At 41.0% G+C, this 17532-nt stretch overlaps 1 protein-coding gene across 7 annotated transcripts in view; it reads right to left on the reverse strand.

Annotated features, from left to right (window-relative positions):
- Nucleotides 1-17532, reverse strand: part of GOLGA4 (golgin A4) — a 223384-nt gene that overhangs the window by 82939 nt on the left and 122913 nt on the right. For all 7 annotated transcript variants that reach the window (XM_077491722.1, XM_077491720.1, XM_077491725.1 and 4 more), the window contains 2 exons: nt 13889-14044; nt 5449-9335 (listed from right to left, as the gene is read on the reverse strand). In XM_077491722.1, the coding sequence (XP_077347848.1) occupies nt 5449-9335; nt 13889-14044 (4043 nt within the window). The remainder of the gene's footprint in view (nt 1-5448; nt 9336-13888; nt 14045-17532) is intronic.

Genomic DNA, 17532 nt, shown 5'->3' on the forward strand with positions numbered 1-17532 from the left:
GGCTAGAACTCCCAAGAGCCAAAATGCTATTCCATGATATAGTAAGGGTGAATCTAATGACACCAGCCTTAGCCCAGAGGATTATAGAGGCAATTTCCCTGAGAGTTAAGACACTGCTGTGGCAGGACATCATCCATGCTGGAAGTTAGCCAGCAGAGATAGCTGAAGTGTAGAATTACAAGCCTTGTGTGCAGATTGCAGGGGTAGAGACAAACACAGGCCTGTACTGCAAAATTGAGGAACATCAACATGACAAATAACATTTTTGAATTCATGGGGTTAGAGCATGGCACTCAGGAGATTAGACACTGCTAAAACAAATAAGAACAGCTCAGTATAACCCTTCCCACTCCCTGCATGGCTTTGTTTTATTAGTAGGCCTAATAGTAGGAGTGGAGCATAAGAACAGAAGGGAGGGACTTGTGTCCCTTAATGCAGTGGTTCATGCACCATCTGACTTTTTACGTCGAAAATTCTGATGGACCTAGAAATGGAACATGTTCTAAATATTTCCGACGGAACCAATTCCTATCGGGAAAACCACTCGTCTGTATGCTGTTCCGACGGACCAAAAAGGACACATGCTCTGAAGCAAGCACGAGAATGAAGCATTCTGTGTGGCAAAACTAGCGTTTGTAATGGAGCTAGCACATTCCTCATGCAGCAAATTCTGTGATCTTTTAATGCAGCGCATTCTTTTCTTCTTAATTATAATGCTAGAAGAATGAAGTTGTTTTGCTGCTCATATTCACACAGAGTTCTCACAAACTAATTTCTTAAAAATTTCTCCCGATCTCAAGAATAATCTTTTAATTTTTTTAAAGCCCCATAATAATGTTTGCAATTATTTTGTATAGTCCTCTTTTTTTTTTTTTTATTTCATCAAGATCTCCTTTTTTTGGGATTATTGAGAAATTATTTTCTAGTGATCTCCATATATAAATTGTATTTTTTGTGTGTCAAGTTACCACAATAACATTATTAGCTTGGATTTTTTATTAACCTCAAGGAGGTTGGTGTCCCTTGTTAATTTGACATTGCATTTTTAGAAACGTACCTGCCTACTCACAAACAAACTGTCCTATTTGAAGAAAAACACATAGGCAAGTATTTTCAGAAAATAAAATCTCCATTTATTCTGTGTAACAAAATAAAGAGGAAGGCAACACTGGAGGAACTTTTGGAATTTGCAAAGCCTTTTGGCCCCCAGGGCACACATCAAGTCTGTGGAAAATAAAATTGTTAGCTTTATATATAATCAATACCAGTTTTTTTAAGGCATTTTGTGTTTACAGTGAGAATGCGGCTTATTTACTAAAGGAAAATCCATTTGGCACTACAAATGCACTAGGAGAACCTAGGAGACAGTCAAAAACAAACAAGCAATAAAGAAATTTCAAGATTTTATCAGATCATTTTTTTTTTAATTAAACTATTTTTTAGACATTGCCTGGCATAGCAATGCCCCCCTACCCATAAAATAATTTACATATTTCTGCTGAAATACACGGGCACTTTGGGGTGTCAAGCCAGTACGCCCAGTATCCAGGCCCATCAAGGTATTAACAGGAAGTCCAGCCTCAGGACCAACTGAGGCAATATAATGTTGGGCATTTTTCTGTAAAAATTGTGCAGCAGGATAGGATGATGTGGTTGATTTTGTAGTTCGCCATATGGATTGCTGTTAGAAACAGGTGGAACCGGCTGGCCATTACCCCAAAATTATTCTCAACAACTCTTCTTGCTCTGGCCAGCTGGTAGTTAAAAACCCTCCTCTCCAGGGTGAGGGTGCTTCGGGGGAATGGCCGCCTCAGGTGATTGCCCAGACCGAACGCTTCATCAGCAATAAAGACGAATGGGAGTCATTCCACGTTGTCCACATCAGGGGACAATGCAAGGCCACCAGTCTGGAGACATTGGTAAAACTCTGTCTGGGTGAAAGACTCCTCCATCTGGCCATTCTTCCCCACGTCCACATAAAGGAACTCATATTGTGCCGACACCACTGCCATTAACACTATACTATTAAACCCCTATAGTTATAATAGTAATACCCCGAATGGGGTGGTGGCACAATGTGGATGTGCTTCCCATCTATAGCCCCTCTACAGTTGGGAAAGTCCCAATGGCCAGCAAAATGGGATGCCACAGTCTCATTCCTGTGGCATTGAAGCAAACTGTGGAGTCAAAACAGAAAAAAAAGTACTTTTGCACATAACATTGAAAGCAGATTAAACAAAAACATTCTTGGCCAACATCAGTAGAACATTTTTTTAAGAGTGTATTTCAAGACAAAAATATAAGATCCACTTATCATATCCTCACCCCCTCTGATTGCCCATTGTAAAAATTTTAGAGGGGGAGGGGGTTTGAGGTGACTTTGGGAGCCCAAAAAAAAAAAAAACTTCTGGCACTCTGAATTTAATGACACACAACATTTTTACACATTCTAGGGAGTGTTTTGGGTAAAGCCCTACAATGCAGCTGACAAAATTCATTGTTAAAAGTGACTAGGCTAGGTGTATATGGGTCCAGGATAGCATGCTGGGGAGGTTAGTGAAGGCAAATATGCATGTATGCCAAAAAAGGAGCATTAAAAGCTTACAGCATGCATGAGGATAAAGGGGACATTTACAGCATATTCCAATCATGGTAATTAGGGAATGATGAATGTGATGTTAAAGGAGAAAACTTACCTTCATATAGTCCTTCTGCAGGACCCGAATGATGGTAGAACAGGTCTTTGGAATAATGATCCCCAGAGCCTGGGGGGAGATGCCTGTAGACTTCTCCCAGTCGGCAAGTATCACAAGGTGGCGACTAGCCTCTGCTCTGTAGCGATGGCTTGCCGCATGCAGGTGTCCTGCTTCATAATATAAGGGGTGAGCAAAGCCAACAGGCGGTGAAAAACGGGGTCCGCCATCCAGAGAAAGTTCCTGAAATCATCAGGATTATTCTCCTGGATCTCACGCAGCAGAGGCATATGAGAGAATTGGTCATGCTGGAGTAACCATTTTTTGGTCCATAAACTCCTCCTCACTCTGTTCATGGACTGGGCTTGGGTCAAAGTACAAACCACAACACCAAGCCCCCACACAGCTTGAGCTCTACGAGTACGTACCTGCAACATGGTTTCAAAATGGTCAGAACGAACTCAACAGAACGCACTGAAGAACAGCAAGGTCTGTGAATAGCGAACTGAAAATCAGCAAAGAGCAGACAATAACGCACTGAAAAACAGATACAAACTGATTGCACGCACTGAAAACCAGAAACAAACCCACAAGCACAAACTGAACAGCAGTAAAACGATTGAAAAAGCAGGAGTCTGAAAATCGCGAATCGTCTCTAACCAAACTTATAACACAAAATTAGCAGAAGGAATCCAAAAGGTGGCACGGTGGCTATTGAACTTCCTTTTTCTAGCCCCGTCGTACGTGTTGCACGTCACCGAGTTCTTTGTGGTCGGACTTGGGTGTGATCATGTGTACGACAGTTTCAGCGGAATGCCGTCGGAAAAACCTTCAGAGTTTATTCCAATGGAAAAACCGGTCGTGTGTACGGGGCATAAGTGATTACATGGTTCTCTGTAGGGTCTTGAGCAGGAACTTGGACTTTGACAGAGCCTGAGTCAACTACTCCTTCAGAAAAAAGATGACCAGATATCCCAATATGGGAATGCCCTGGGAGGAAAGCAGAGCAATAAAAGGAGCTAGCACCTTAGTAAAGACCCAAGTTACAGTGAACATGTCAAAGGGAATGAAAACAAATTGTTTGCCAACAGTAAACGCAGGTAGCACTGATGTGGCGGGAAAATCGGGTCATGTAAGTAGGTCTTTACACATAGATTAACTTTAGGGTTTAATATGGAGTTGGCCCACCCTTTGCAGCTATAAACAGCTTCAACTCTTCTGGGAAGGCTGTGCACAAGGTTTACTGGTGTGTGAATGGGAATGTTTGACCATTATTCCAGAAGCGCATTTGTGAGGTCAAGCACTGATGTGGACGAGAAGGCCTGGCTCGCAGCTTCCACTCTAATTTGTCCCAACAGGTGTTCTATCGGGTCGAGGTTAGGACTCAGGCCAGTCAAGTTTTTCCACCCCAAACTGGCTCATCCGTGTCTTTAAGGACCTTGCTTTGTGCACTGGCCCAAATCAATTGGTGGGGGGGTTGTGGTGTGGCGTAATTTTTTAGGGGTGGGGGCTTGGTCCCTTAATTCCAGTGAAGGGAACTCTTAAGGTGTCAGCATACCAAGACATTTTGGACAATTCCATGCTCCCAACTTTGTGGGAACAGATTGGGGATGGCCCCTTCCTGTTTTAACATGACTGCACACCAGTGCACAAAGCAATGAACTATTGATTTACTTTTGATGCATGTTCATTTATGGTCTTTGATATCAAATTTATGATTTATTATGCATGTGATTTGAGGTGCATCTGCACTGGATTGTGAGTATTTAAAAGGGATAGCACTCCCATTTTATGTCCATTTGTCTTGTATTTGGATATTAGAGTGCTGCTGTTCTGATATTTATGCAGAGTGCAAGATTCATTTATTTTTATTTTTTTACACAAAAGTGGGCATCCTTGGTGTCAACAGAGATCATTCCATAATGATTTCTTATTGACCAGGGACTCTTTTTAGCCTTAGGAGTAGAGGGCTTCCCAAATGGATATTTTCATTTTCCAGGATTGCCTGGGGACATGAGTGGACTAGGAGTGCAAGAGGTGCTTCCAGATGCTGCACTACACTGATGCTCTAGTTATATACATTGTCAGAAAGAGACCTACTCAGCTGTCAATCAATTCCCGATTATAAATATGGGATGTCAGCGTGCATCATTTTCACAGTAAAGCGAAAATTTTAGCAGGGGTGTAATTACACCTCCCATCATCATCTGCTCAAAGAACACAATAGAGTAGGGCCGCAGGCAGAAGCTCCTTTTGCTGGAGGTCAGACGGATCTATTAGGATAAGTGCAGGATCCTAGAACACAACCTTGGACCACACAATTAATGTCTGGCAGATGGACATGGTTGCAATGGTAGGTTGCAGGGAAGGACCTAATGGGAGAATAAGGCTCTAGAAAATGTTTCTAGCCTTTACACCACCTAAATCAAGAGCCAGGTTAGATTACTAAAATTACGCTGCCTAAAAACTGCTGCAACATCAGTCAGTCACACATGGAGTGTACAGTTTTTTACCAAGTTGTCAGACTGGCAAACAAACATTGTGAGAAACACCATCACATATTAGGATTCTTTACTTTAAGCTGATCCAATGCCAACCCTTTCCCAAACAGGCTTTAAGGTGTAGAATTTTACCAGCAGCAATTAAGAAGAGCAAGTGTTAAACTCATATTTAGGAAAATCTACAATATTGAACAAAAAAAATAAAAAATCAATGAGTGTCACAGTAGAACTACACCTAAATTCTTCAGACTTACTTTATTTTTTGCTCAGTTTCTTCAAACAGCTCTTTCTTTACCAAATCCAACTCTTGATTATGTTCCTTTCGTAAAGTGCGCATGTCTTTCTGCAATTTGGTTACTTCCTTGCGGAATTTCTGTACTTCACCTTCAGCTCCTTGAAGCTTTATCTTTAGTGCATTCTCTTGAGACTGAATTTCATCAAAAAGCACTTGTAACTCTTCACATGTCTTTGTTTTCTCCTCCAATTTGTCCATGCAAGCTTTCAGCTCTGAATCTTTGTCAGTTAATTGTCCCTGTAAAGAAAGTAAAACTTCCTGATGTTTGGAAGACAACTGCTTAATTTTTTGTTTTTCTGCTTCCATTTCATTTACTATGCTTGATTCTCTCTCTTTAAGACTCTGTTCAGTTTCAGAAAGCTTTTTCTGGGCATCCTCCAGAGCGTCTTCCAGTTCTTTTAATCTCTGTTCTTTCAATGTTATGTCTTGTCTAACATTTGCTAATTCACATTCTTTGCTATTGTATTGCTCTAACAACAATGAATATCGGTTTTCATGTTCTTCTTTTTCTTGGTGCCACCCTACGAGACCCTTTTCGCATTCCGTTTGAACCTGATCTCTCAGCTCATTAAGCTGAATTTCCAGATCTTGCTTAGATTTTTCCTTCTCTTCCAACTGAGATGTTAGCTGCTTCTTGATTGAAGCAATTTTCTGCTCTGCTTTTTTCTTCAATTCTGCCATCTTTTTAGTACTTTCAGCAACCAACTGTTCCTCAAGTGATTTCAGTGCTTTCTCTTTACTTTCTGTCAGCTCTGCTTTCAATGCTTCCCACTCAGACTGTCTCTTGCTAAAATCTTCTTTCAAGCTTGAGATTTCCTGGTGTAGTATGATTAATTGTTGTTGAGCTTCTATGGAGTAGCCATCTTTTTCTGATGCAACAGTTTGAATCTGTTCAAGCTGCAGTTTTAATTCTTTTTTCTCTATACTTTGATGCTCAATCTGCCTATCTATTTCTTGCATTAAACAAACTTTTTCATTTGCGAGTTTGGCAAGCTCAGCATTCATTTCTTGAATTCTTGAACTTTGGCTCTCTAACTTGGAGGCTAATTCTGTTTCCCTTTTGCTTAGCTCTTTTGCATTCTTACGCTGATAATTGTTCAAGTCTTCCTTAATCTTGCATATCTGGTCATCTTTTTCTGTTAGTTGGCTATTGGAGATTTCAATTTTTCCTTGTAGTTCTTTAATTGTTTGATGGTTTTGCGTGAACTTAACTTCAGCCTTTTTCTTCCACTCTTCCAACTTATTTTTCAGCGTGCCTGCTTCTTCTGCATAACGTGTTTTTTCTTTACTTATTTCCTCAATTGTCGATGTTAAACCTTGGATCTGATTCTGAAGGTGGTGCTGGCTCTCTTTGTGCTGTGAAGTAAGGAAAACTATGGCCTTTTCCTTTTCTTCTAAATCCACACTGTTCTCAAGCTTCAGTTTAAGTTCATTAATCTCTCCATCTTTTTCTTTTAAAGCAGCAGTCAGAGATGTAACAGAGTTGATGTTTTCTGAAAGTTGTTTTCTTAGCTCTGTGATGCAAGATTCTTTTTCATCAGCAACCTTCTGCTGATTTCCTCCTTCTTTTTGTAACATCTCTTTCTCCATAACAAGAGCATCCAATTCATCCTTCATAACCAATATCACATTTTCTTTTTCCTGCAAATGCTGGGTAGCCTGCATCAGGGAAAGGTTTACAGAAGAAAATTCTTTATTTATTCGTTCAAGCTGAGTTTCTAAATCTTGAATCTTAGCCATGTGTTTTGATACAGATCCTTGAACTTTAAATATTCCATTTTCACAATGTGTAATCCTTGGAATCAATCTGCTTACTTGATCACTATATTTATTACTGAGTGCTGCCGTCAACGATTCTAACAGTGAAACAATTTCTTTGTAGTGCAATTCAAATTTATTTTCCTGTTCACGTAACAAGTGACTGCACTGAGATTCTTTTTCTAAGAGCTTATCTGCCATTTCTTTATTATGACATGCCTCAAGTGACTGACATTTTCCTTGAGCTTCTTGCAATTTACCAAGCAGTTCATTCGTTTTGCCTTTACCCTCCTCTACCTCTGATCTAAGTGAGTTCAGCTGCTCTTCAAGCACCATCTTTTCATCCATCAAGGTAGTAAATTTGTTTTGCAATATTTCAAGCTGAGATTTCAAATTATTTTCACTATTAGTTAAGACTAAAACCCGACCAGATGCTTGATTTAGCATCTCTTGTAATTCATTAAAGGAGATGCTTAATTTATTTTTCTCTTCCTTCAGTTCATCTATATGTTTATCTGCTTCTTTCTTTTCTTTGCTCAAATTAGTAAACTGCTGTTTAATTTCTACTATCTCTTGCTCTTTTTCCTGAAGTTCAAGCTCATGCTTTTCTCTCAGTTCTTCTGCATGCTGGCTAAGCTTGCTCTCCCAGCCCTGAATAGTCTCCTCCATCAGTCGCTGGTGAATCTCATTGATACTTTGCATCTGCTCCTTATGGTTTTGCCCCAGCTGAGACATTGTCTCATTAATTCCTTCAGAGCTGGCTTGGGCCATTTCCAGCATTTTCTCATTAAACTGCTTTTCTTTATTATTGAGTTCAACTTGTTTCTTTTCAAGCTCCTCTTTCATCTTACTTTCCAGCTCCAAATATTTCTTCTTGGAGGCCTCCTGAATTTCTTTCATTCTTTGCTTCATTTTTTCAATCTTATTATTTTGTGTTTTAGCTTTTGCGTGGTGTTCTTCTTGCAAAGATGCCATTTTCTCTTCTTTGGAAGACACATTTTGATTCAGTTCTAAAATAATTTGACCATGCGTTTCTTTGAGCTTCAAGTTTTCATTCTCTTTTTCAAACACAATTCTGTTCAAGTCTTCTATCTGACTCTTATACTCATTTATCTTGGTCTCAGACTGCAATGTAAGAGCATCGATTCGGCCGTTCATGTTCAAGGTTTGCTCTTCAATCTGTAATGAAAGGTTCTGCACCTGCTCCTTAAAAGAATCCAACTGTAAAGTCAAATTACTACATGCTGATTCTTTTTCTTTTACCAAATCTGTCAGATGAACATTCTCCTGGGTCACAGCATCTATCTTCTCTTGCAGTTCTGCTAGTCGAGCCTCAAAAGCTGCTGCATCTTCCTGCATCTTCTTCAGATGTAAGCCTTGTAATTCATCCAACTGAGAAGAGGCAGCCTTACAATCAGCTTCAGCTTTTTCCAGAGTTTGACTAAGTTTCTGCTTTTCTGCTTGAATATTTTCAAGGTCTTTCTCCTTACCATGCAACAAAAGTTTAAGACCATTAATTTCTTCCTTCAAATCTTTTTCTACCCCTTGAGTTAGAATTTCTGTTTCCTTTTCAATTGTACCGATTTGCACTTGATGCTGCTTCTGCAGCTCATTCAGTTGAGCTTCATAATCCTGTTTCATCTCATCCATCTTATTTTGACATGCCAAAAGCTTCTGTTCTATCTCCTGACGGAGTTTAAAGGCTTCAGACAGTTCAGATGAGAGAGCTTCCAGCTCTGTTTGCTTTACGTCTAGTTTCTCCAAGGTCTTCTCGTTCATTTCTTCGATATGAGCCTGAAACATTCGCTCTTTCTCTTTCAGCAGCAGATCACGTTCTTGCTGAAACTGTTCTTTCTTCTCAATAATGTTGGCATCATGTTCTTGTTTAATACTTTCAAGTTTCTCATTCAATAACTTTTCATTTTCTTGACTATGAAGTTCAAGTTCTTTTTTGTGTTGCTCCATAAGTGTACTTATCTCTTCATTGTGCTTGTTTGTTTCACATTCAATCCGTGTTGACAATTCTCCCGTTTTGCTGTTACTGTCTTGTGAAGCTTTTGCAAGGAAGCTTTCTAGTTCAAGTATTCTCTGTCAAGATAGATAAGTAGCAGGGTAAAAATTGTATACATTTCCAACCGACGTGTAAAAAAACATAATAAAGCATGAATAATATGCAATAGGTTTAAAAATAATGAAAGCTAAACTGAACCAGCTAAATATATTTTGCATGCAATAAAACAAAAGGAGTGCAATGTGTTAACATTGGTTTTCCTTAGAAAACAGCCATATGCTGAGAAGAAAATTGTGTCTCCACGCTGTAGAGAAGCATCCTTGTTCTGTGTGGAAGCAGTGGTTTCTTTGCAGAGGTCTGTCATAATTATTGCTCTACAGGCAGCAGAACGCAGGGCTCCCTGTTGAAATGAGAGCTCTAACTCTGACTTAGTGGGGTGTGGATTTTATGTCTGTAGAGAGAATACTGCTTCCAGAATAAAAACAGGTCATTCTCTACAGCATGTTGGAAGGGAACAGGCCTTTCTATTCTAGCTAGAAAATAAACAAACTATGAGGCTTTGCACAACTTATTTCACTACTTTAACTTAACAACTTAACACTGCTTTAACTTAACAATTCTTAGATGTGGTGGCTGCATTGGTTTTCTTTTTTAGGCTTTATTTCTTTTATTATCACTGGGTGACCTGGCCAGCAAGTTTCTTGTTTTTCAACAGAAGAAGACCAACCATTTACCACTGACAGGGGTGGGTGCTTACAATGATCAGCTTTTATTTATTAATGTAAAATCTTTATTCCAAAAGAAAAAAAAAAATATTTGCTATAACTGCTTGTGTAACTGCAGTGAGAGTTGGAATTTGACTTTATTTTGTTAGTGTATTTAAATCTGCTAGTACATCCAACATTCCTCTTACCCCCAGACTGGCAATCCTGCTGTCCATCCACCGCTTCAAAAAATAAAAGCCTGCAGCTGCACATACTCCAGCTGCTGACTTGTAATAATAAAACACTTACCTGTCCTGGAGTCCAGCAATGTCAGCACCCACAGCTGATGTTTCCATCAGCTGTCGGGGTGCTGCTTCCACCATTCCAAGAGGGGGCAAGTAAGTAAGCCCCGGTAAGTAATTAGGGAGGTGCTGGGGAGGCTGATGCACACAGAATATTTTTTTTATTTTAATGCATATCCACCTTTACAACTTCATTAAGCCTCGACCTGTTGGGCATCTATTCAAATTGGGTAATATATTGATTTTGTGTATCCTAAAATTAACTTTAGTGTTCGCACCACTCTCTGACTGTTGGTTTGAAATTAACCAGACTACCAGGGACTACACAATTTTCTCCTCTTCCCCATAAAACCTTCTCTTACCTTAGATTACTTTTTATTACATTGCTTAATCTCCTAACTTCAGTTCAAATCTCAACCATAGCAGTTGACCCTTAGGTCAGATTACAGTGCAGTGACCCTCACTCTCTCCTCACTATGGGCAGCCACTGCTGAGCACAACAGGATCCTTAATGATGAACTATTGTTGGATAAATCGCCTATATGCGTTATTTCATAATGGAATACCTTAAATAAAACTGCAACAAAACAATCTACCCGTTGACACTGTGGAAGGCCGATAAGGTGGTGATTGGGGGTGACTGAATTAAACTGGTTTTGTCCCTTAAAACAGCAACGTGTGAATCACCTCCAACAGCTGGAGAGCACTTCCAAGAGAAGGTCAAAGTCTTTAAAAGAGATATATATATATATAAACTATATTCAGTCTGGCCAACTCGAGAGCTCAATCTTGTACTTGTACATCAATCCAATAAACAACTATTCCAAACAATGCAAAAGTTCTATTGGAAAGAAAATAAACAAGATACGCTCTTGGCAAACCCAAGTTAAAATAACACGGCTACGCCTCCCTATAGGAGCATTTTCTAGTGATCCAGCAAAGATAGTAGCAGAATTTGCTAACAGTCCTGCAAACCTTATTCAGCTAAAGAATCCTGTGAACTGCACAAGCAGATTCTCTGCTTAACGCTCTTAACATACCACGCATGCAAGATGCATTTTAGGAAGTCTTAAAGCAACCTTTAGATGTATCTGAAGCATTGACAGCCATCAAGTCTTCAAAATCGAATAAAAGACCAGGTCTAGACAGGTACACTGCAACATATTATATGAAATATGCTTTATTGCCTGCAGCCTTTAACTAATACACAGCCATCGATTTAGTCTGGAATCACTATTGGCATCGGTTTGAAAGATTCCAAAGCACCATACTGACATAACTAACTAGGTGGATTTTTGTCCGATATCCCTACTAAATGTAAATAGTAAATTGCTGGCAAAAGTCCTGGCTGCAAGGCATATTTCCATAAAATCAAGTTGGCTTCATACCCCTACTCCAAGCAGGGGACATTGTACATCGGGGCTATTCTTTTGATTGAAGCCGTACAATGTTGTTAAATGCCCCAAATAATGTGATAACTCAATATCAGGAAGGCGTTCGACTCCCTTTCCTGGCCCTACTTATATCAGGTTTTACAGAAGTGGGGCTTCAGCCCACAACTTTGCAACAGTACTCCCTGAACTCCTCTGATATTCACATCAAGGAATTCCTTGGCCTGGACGACAGGCACATAGGATAATACAGAGACAGGTTTGACCTATTCCTGGCCGACAGAATGTTATACTGCTGGGGTCTGGAATGCCATTGAGCATATGGGACCACCTCAATCAAGGCCACCATGACACCCAGGATGTTCTCACCAAGTGATTTGCAGTGGATCACATGGGCAAAGCCTGCTCCCTTAGGGAAATATGTTTCCCTGTGAAAAGGGGCACCTTGTTTTGGATTGTATCTTGCAGCAATCCCAGGCAATCCAGATGCTGGAATAGTTTAAAAATCTACTTCTGTAGGTTGTAAACTCAACCTGTTGTGACCCCTCCTGCAATAGTGGATTATCCAAGGGTCCTTGGACATGAACACCTATTGACCACAACAAGGCCAATACTGGAGCCGAGACTTTTTTTTTTTAAGGGGATAGCTTGGGGAGCCATGGCCAAGCCAAAATTCCACAAACTGAAAATGGTTGTTCTCCACTACAAAACAAAGGAAATGGTGATGTGAACAAAAGAGAAAAATGTGTAAGAACGCATCTTTGATATCGATCAATGCCAAGAATTCCCCCAGAAGGAGGACTGCTGCGCAGATTCCATCCAGAACTTTGTGACCTTCAGAAAGGGGTATAACAATTTACAACAATAACAATTTAGGTCCAGAATGGGCCTGACCTCATTCAGTTTGGAAACCATAAACAGGTTCCAGTAGAATCCCCAATAACTCTCCTCAGGGACCTGTATTACAAATTTCCTGAGCCAAAAATTGGGATACAGCTTTTAGTAAGTCTGCTCTGCGCTGAAAAGACCAAGACACATTTGACAGCTAAAAACGATGGTGGGATCAGTTCTGAATCCCCAGTTTGAACCCAGAGACCCTCCTGTACCATCAGCCTGCATTCAGCACACATACCACCATTGATCCCAGTGGGGACACCCTTTCACTGTGAAGGGGACTTGGAACCTAGATATGCAGTGAAAGGAATTACCTAGCTTAGCCATGGATGTAGGAGCATGTGGGGAGAGAAAGGACAAATTCCTCAGAGTCAAGGTACCTGGCTTTATGGAGGAGACCCTCATCTTTTTTCTGTGAAGAAGGGTACTCTTTCCACCTGTAATCTTCTTGATGTAGGCATCTAAAGACTCTCTAAACAAGGTGCTCATCTACATTCTTTTCAGTCTTTTCTTAAAGCCTGGTTCAAAAAAACCAAACACCTCAGCCAGAGAATTTGCTGCATTTCTACAGACAGAGCTACAATATACGATAATTGACAGAACTCATCACTCATGACATTGAATAAAGTCTTAAAACGCTAATCTATAGGATCCCTGAAAGTAAGCAAGTTCTCAAACAGAATCGTGATAGATTTATTGGGGTAAGAGACAGCCAGTTCTACCTCAGGACCAACCATTCTTTTTTGAGAATTCCAAGAAATATTGTTGCACAAAGGGCTTAGGGGGAACATATACCTTTTATGGATGTTTATGCGTCAGAAGGGGATGCCCTAAAATGTTTGTTTCTCATGTGTTTTGTTAGGCCGTCTTAATAATAAACACATGAAATGCATTTAATTGGAGCGCTGGTGACTTGGCATTTTTGCATACGGTTCTGGCACAAAACCATACATGGATTTCATTTGGAGCACCCATCATTACACAGTTGAGTGGTGTGAGGAATGCAGCTTCTATTTGGGCTTTATAGGAGTTCTAAACCCTCACTATTCTATCCAAAACAAACATTTAAAGGTTTTGGCTTTATATAGATTTAACGAATTTTAGCATGGAAAATGTGCATCTTTGTACATGCATGTATTGTAGCTGTATGCCTATATACAACAGTAACTTATATAGTTTGTTTGCTTTTATCCTAAAGTCAGTCAACCAACAATTTCCTGCTTGTAGCTGAACGGCAAATGCAACAGTTTTTTTTACGAAAAGCTATTATACTCAGCAATACAAAAGGTAATCATCCAACTAAATTGTTAGCATTTCCAATAAACAAGGAATAGCATACCGTTCTACATTCTTCAAGCTCCTGCTGCATTTCCTGAAGCTGATTTTCAGTCTGAGTCTGAATGGCTTTCTTTTGAAGCTCCATCTCTTCTAAAGCAAGTAATGCTTGTTGCTCTTTGTCTTGAAGAGAAAGTAAATGCTCTCCCTGAATATTTGCCTGCAATGTGCAACAAGAATCGGTAAGTATGAAAGAAAAAGAAAAATTGCAACGTTATTTAAACCAGAGCCAGAGTATCAAATGATAGAACCAACACTTGGAGAAAGTTTGCAATAATCTGAAAGCAAGCAGACTGATAAAGGTCACTAGATAACCTAGGGGAGATCTATGAGTGGACTGGATTCCATCTACCAGCAAAGCTTTTTTGGCTCTGCTTCTCCTATGGAAGACACGAGAGCAGTTTATTGTGCACTCTTGTGACACGTTTTCAGTCGACAGTGGCTAAAGTCTGCTGTAGGCTGACGTCACTTAGGCAATCCAAGCACTGGGTTGATCCCATCTTTACAGCTGAGCCAGTAGGCGCTGGAGTGGAAGAACAGAGAGCTGGTGAGTGACAGTCACCACTCTCTGCTCATAGCAAAGGGGAGAATTGAGTGATCAGCAGTGTCCGATTGCTCAGTTCTCAGTGCGGATGCAGCATGGGACGCATACAGCAACAGATACGATGCTGCATCCATCTAGGCGAGTATACATTTTTTAACCACTTGGCGCCCATACTACGTCTATTGACGTCATGGGCTTTTGGTGGTTATATCTGAATGATGCCTGAGGCCACAGACATCATTCAGATATCAGCGTTTTCAGCCAGCGATTCCCTGCACCATAAGAATGATCATAGCGGCTGTTCCACCGCTTGATCGTTCTTACAGGCGGCGGGAGGGGACATCCCCCCCCCCTCTCGCCGTCCTCCGGTGCTTGTACCGACTCACCGCTTCCATCCGTGAGTCGGTGACAGGATCCGCCAGCCCCTGCCAGTTACCATAGAGATTTCCGGCGGACCAGATCATCCCCGGAGTCTCTATGATCGTTCGGAGGCCGGGCGCGATGTTACGACGTCACGCCCGGCCTCGGTATTCAAATTAACCCGATTTGGCAGGGAAGCCAGGATCGTGTTTTTTTTTTTATTTTATTTTTTTAATATTCCCAGCCTAGAAGTGAGATATGGGGTCTTATTGACCCCATAGCTCACTGTAAATATGTCCGATCGTGCCATATTCCTATTACAAGGGATGTTTACATTCCTTGTAATAGGAATAAAAGTCATCAATTTTTCTTTTTTTTTTTTTAAAGTGTCAAGCTAAAGAAAATAAAATAAAATTAACAATAAAAAAAAAAAAAAAAAAAAGTAAAGCGCCCCCGTCCCCGTGAGCTCGCACACAGAAGCGAACACATACATTCTAGCTCTAGACCTCCTCTGTACCCCAAAACATGTAACCAGTAAAAAAATTTAAAGCGTCGCCTATGGGGATTTTTAAATACCAAAGTTAGTCGCCATTCCACGAGCGCGTGCAATTTTGAAGCGTGACATGTTGGGTATCTATTCACTCGGCGTATCCTCCTCTTTCACATTATGCAAAGAAATTGGGCTAACGTTACTGTTTTTTTTGTTTTTTTTTTAAGCATGAAACTGTTTTTTTTTCTGAAAAAAACGTGTTAGAAAAATTGCTGCGCAAATACCGTGCGAGATAAAAAGTTGCAACGACCGCCAGTGTATTCTCTAGGGTCTTTGCTAAAAAAAAACATATATAATGTTTGGGGGTTCTATGTAATTTTCTAGCAAAAAAAATTAGTAATTTTACATGTAGGAGAGAAATGTCAGAATTGGCCTGGGCGCGAAGTGGTTAAGGAAACCCAAACTTCTTTTACGTTTCCCAATATAGGAATTTACAGGTAAGTCAAATTTTCTATTATCATACAAGACAGGATAGAACTGGCATTTATAGACCATGGGACATAACTAGGCATTAAAATCAAGGGGTGGGCAACAACATTACAACCTAAGAAACAAGTGTTTAGGCTCAGTTCACACTAGTGTGAGCCATAAGTCCCACGTTTGCTCGGGCACGACAGCCTATTCATTTGAATGGGCTGATGAATGGGTGCCACGTGAAACGCTCTAAAAAGGTGCAAGTACCTTTTAAAAAACGCGGCCGCAGGGAAATCGCATGGTCTTTTTGACCATGTGGTTTCCCTGGAGTCCCCACACACACACGCTGTGGGCTAATATGCGTGGGGATGGCATTTAGAATGAATGGCAGCCCCACACCTCTCACAAGAGCAGTGCAATTCGCCTGCGGGAATCAATGAGAAAGCACAGTGTGGGCTGGTGTGAACCTAGTTTAAAGGAACCAGAGTAAAATACTTGGATAACAGCACTTTGCAGCTTGAGGCCTGAACGTGCATCTGGTAAAATTTGCAAAACGTGTGAACAGAGGATCAGGTGGAGGCTTGGCAAGCCTGGGATACAGATGCCCGATACTGAAAAGCCCAGGAGACACCAACAGCTCTGGAAATGGCTCTGATGGGAAAGCTAGGAACCATTTCCTTAATGCGGTTGTATACCCGCTGAATTATTATTTTTTTCTCACCTGCAAATGAAAAGGCATAATGAGCTAGTATGCACCACATACTAGCTCATTATGAAATACTTACCTTAGAACGAGGCCCCGACATCTGGCCCGATCCACGCCGAGGGAGCTGACATGTTCCCTTGGCGTTTCTTCCGGGTATCACGGCTCCGGCGCTGTGAGTGGCCGGAGCCGCGATATCCTCATCTCGCATGAGCGCGGGAGATTTCTCTCCGACAGGGTCCGGTGTCTGCCGGACTTTCAGCCGAGAATCCCCTGTGCGCATGCGCCGCTACAGTCAGCGGCGCATTGCGAGGGGAATATCTCCTAAACCGTACAGGTTTAGGAGATATTTTTTTTTACCTACAGGTAAGCCTTATTATAGGCTTTCCTGTAGGTAAAAGTCCCAAATTTGACTATACAACCACTTTAAGGCTTCATTTAGACTTGCAGTTGTGGAAGGGGGGGGGTTTCAAAAATATGCAGCTGGGGAAGGGGAGTTTCAAAAATATATAGTTAAGCCAGGTTCTTGTTGCCCTCCAACCACCCCCTTTAGGCTGCAATAGGCAATGGACTGGTACGTTTACATCCCGCAAAGTTCATCCGAGATGTAGTGACTTTTCAACTTCAAGTTACTAGGGAAGCGCTGCAAATGCACCACAACTGCATGCAATATATGCTTTTGCAGCACGCTTGTCATCAAAAATGGGGTTAAAACAGGTGGTGAGGAGGCGTCCCATTGCTGTAAGTATGCGAATGTGGATCGGGCTTTAGAGGCAAAGGAAATGCAGACGCATTTCTGAATCACCCCTAAGGGTGTAGGCCTTGGAAATGAGCTCATCCATCTGGCAATGGTGGAGTGGGAAGCAGGGTGTCCTCTACAAGACCCTCTGGGTAGAACACCAAAAGTGCCACCATCTTGTGAAAATAGGTAGTGGCTGCCAAATAGACTGCCTGCCTCAACCATATCCAAACAATGTAAGGCAATCAAAGTTTTGGAGCAGATGGAGACCACCTCAGGTAAAAAGAAGCTACTGGTCTCAAAATCACCCTTTTCTTGTGCAAAAAAACAAGAAAAGG

Source organism: Lithobates pipiens, unplaced genomic scaffold (assembly GCF_037356315.1).
Source record: "Lithobates pipiens isolate NorthernLeopardFrog02 unplaced genomic scaffold, aLitPip1_a1.2 Scaffold_19, whole genome shotgun sequence".
Lineage (NCBI taxonomy): Eukaryota > Metazoa > Chordata > Amphibia > Anura > Ranidae > Lithobates > Lithobates pipiens.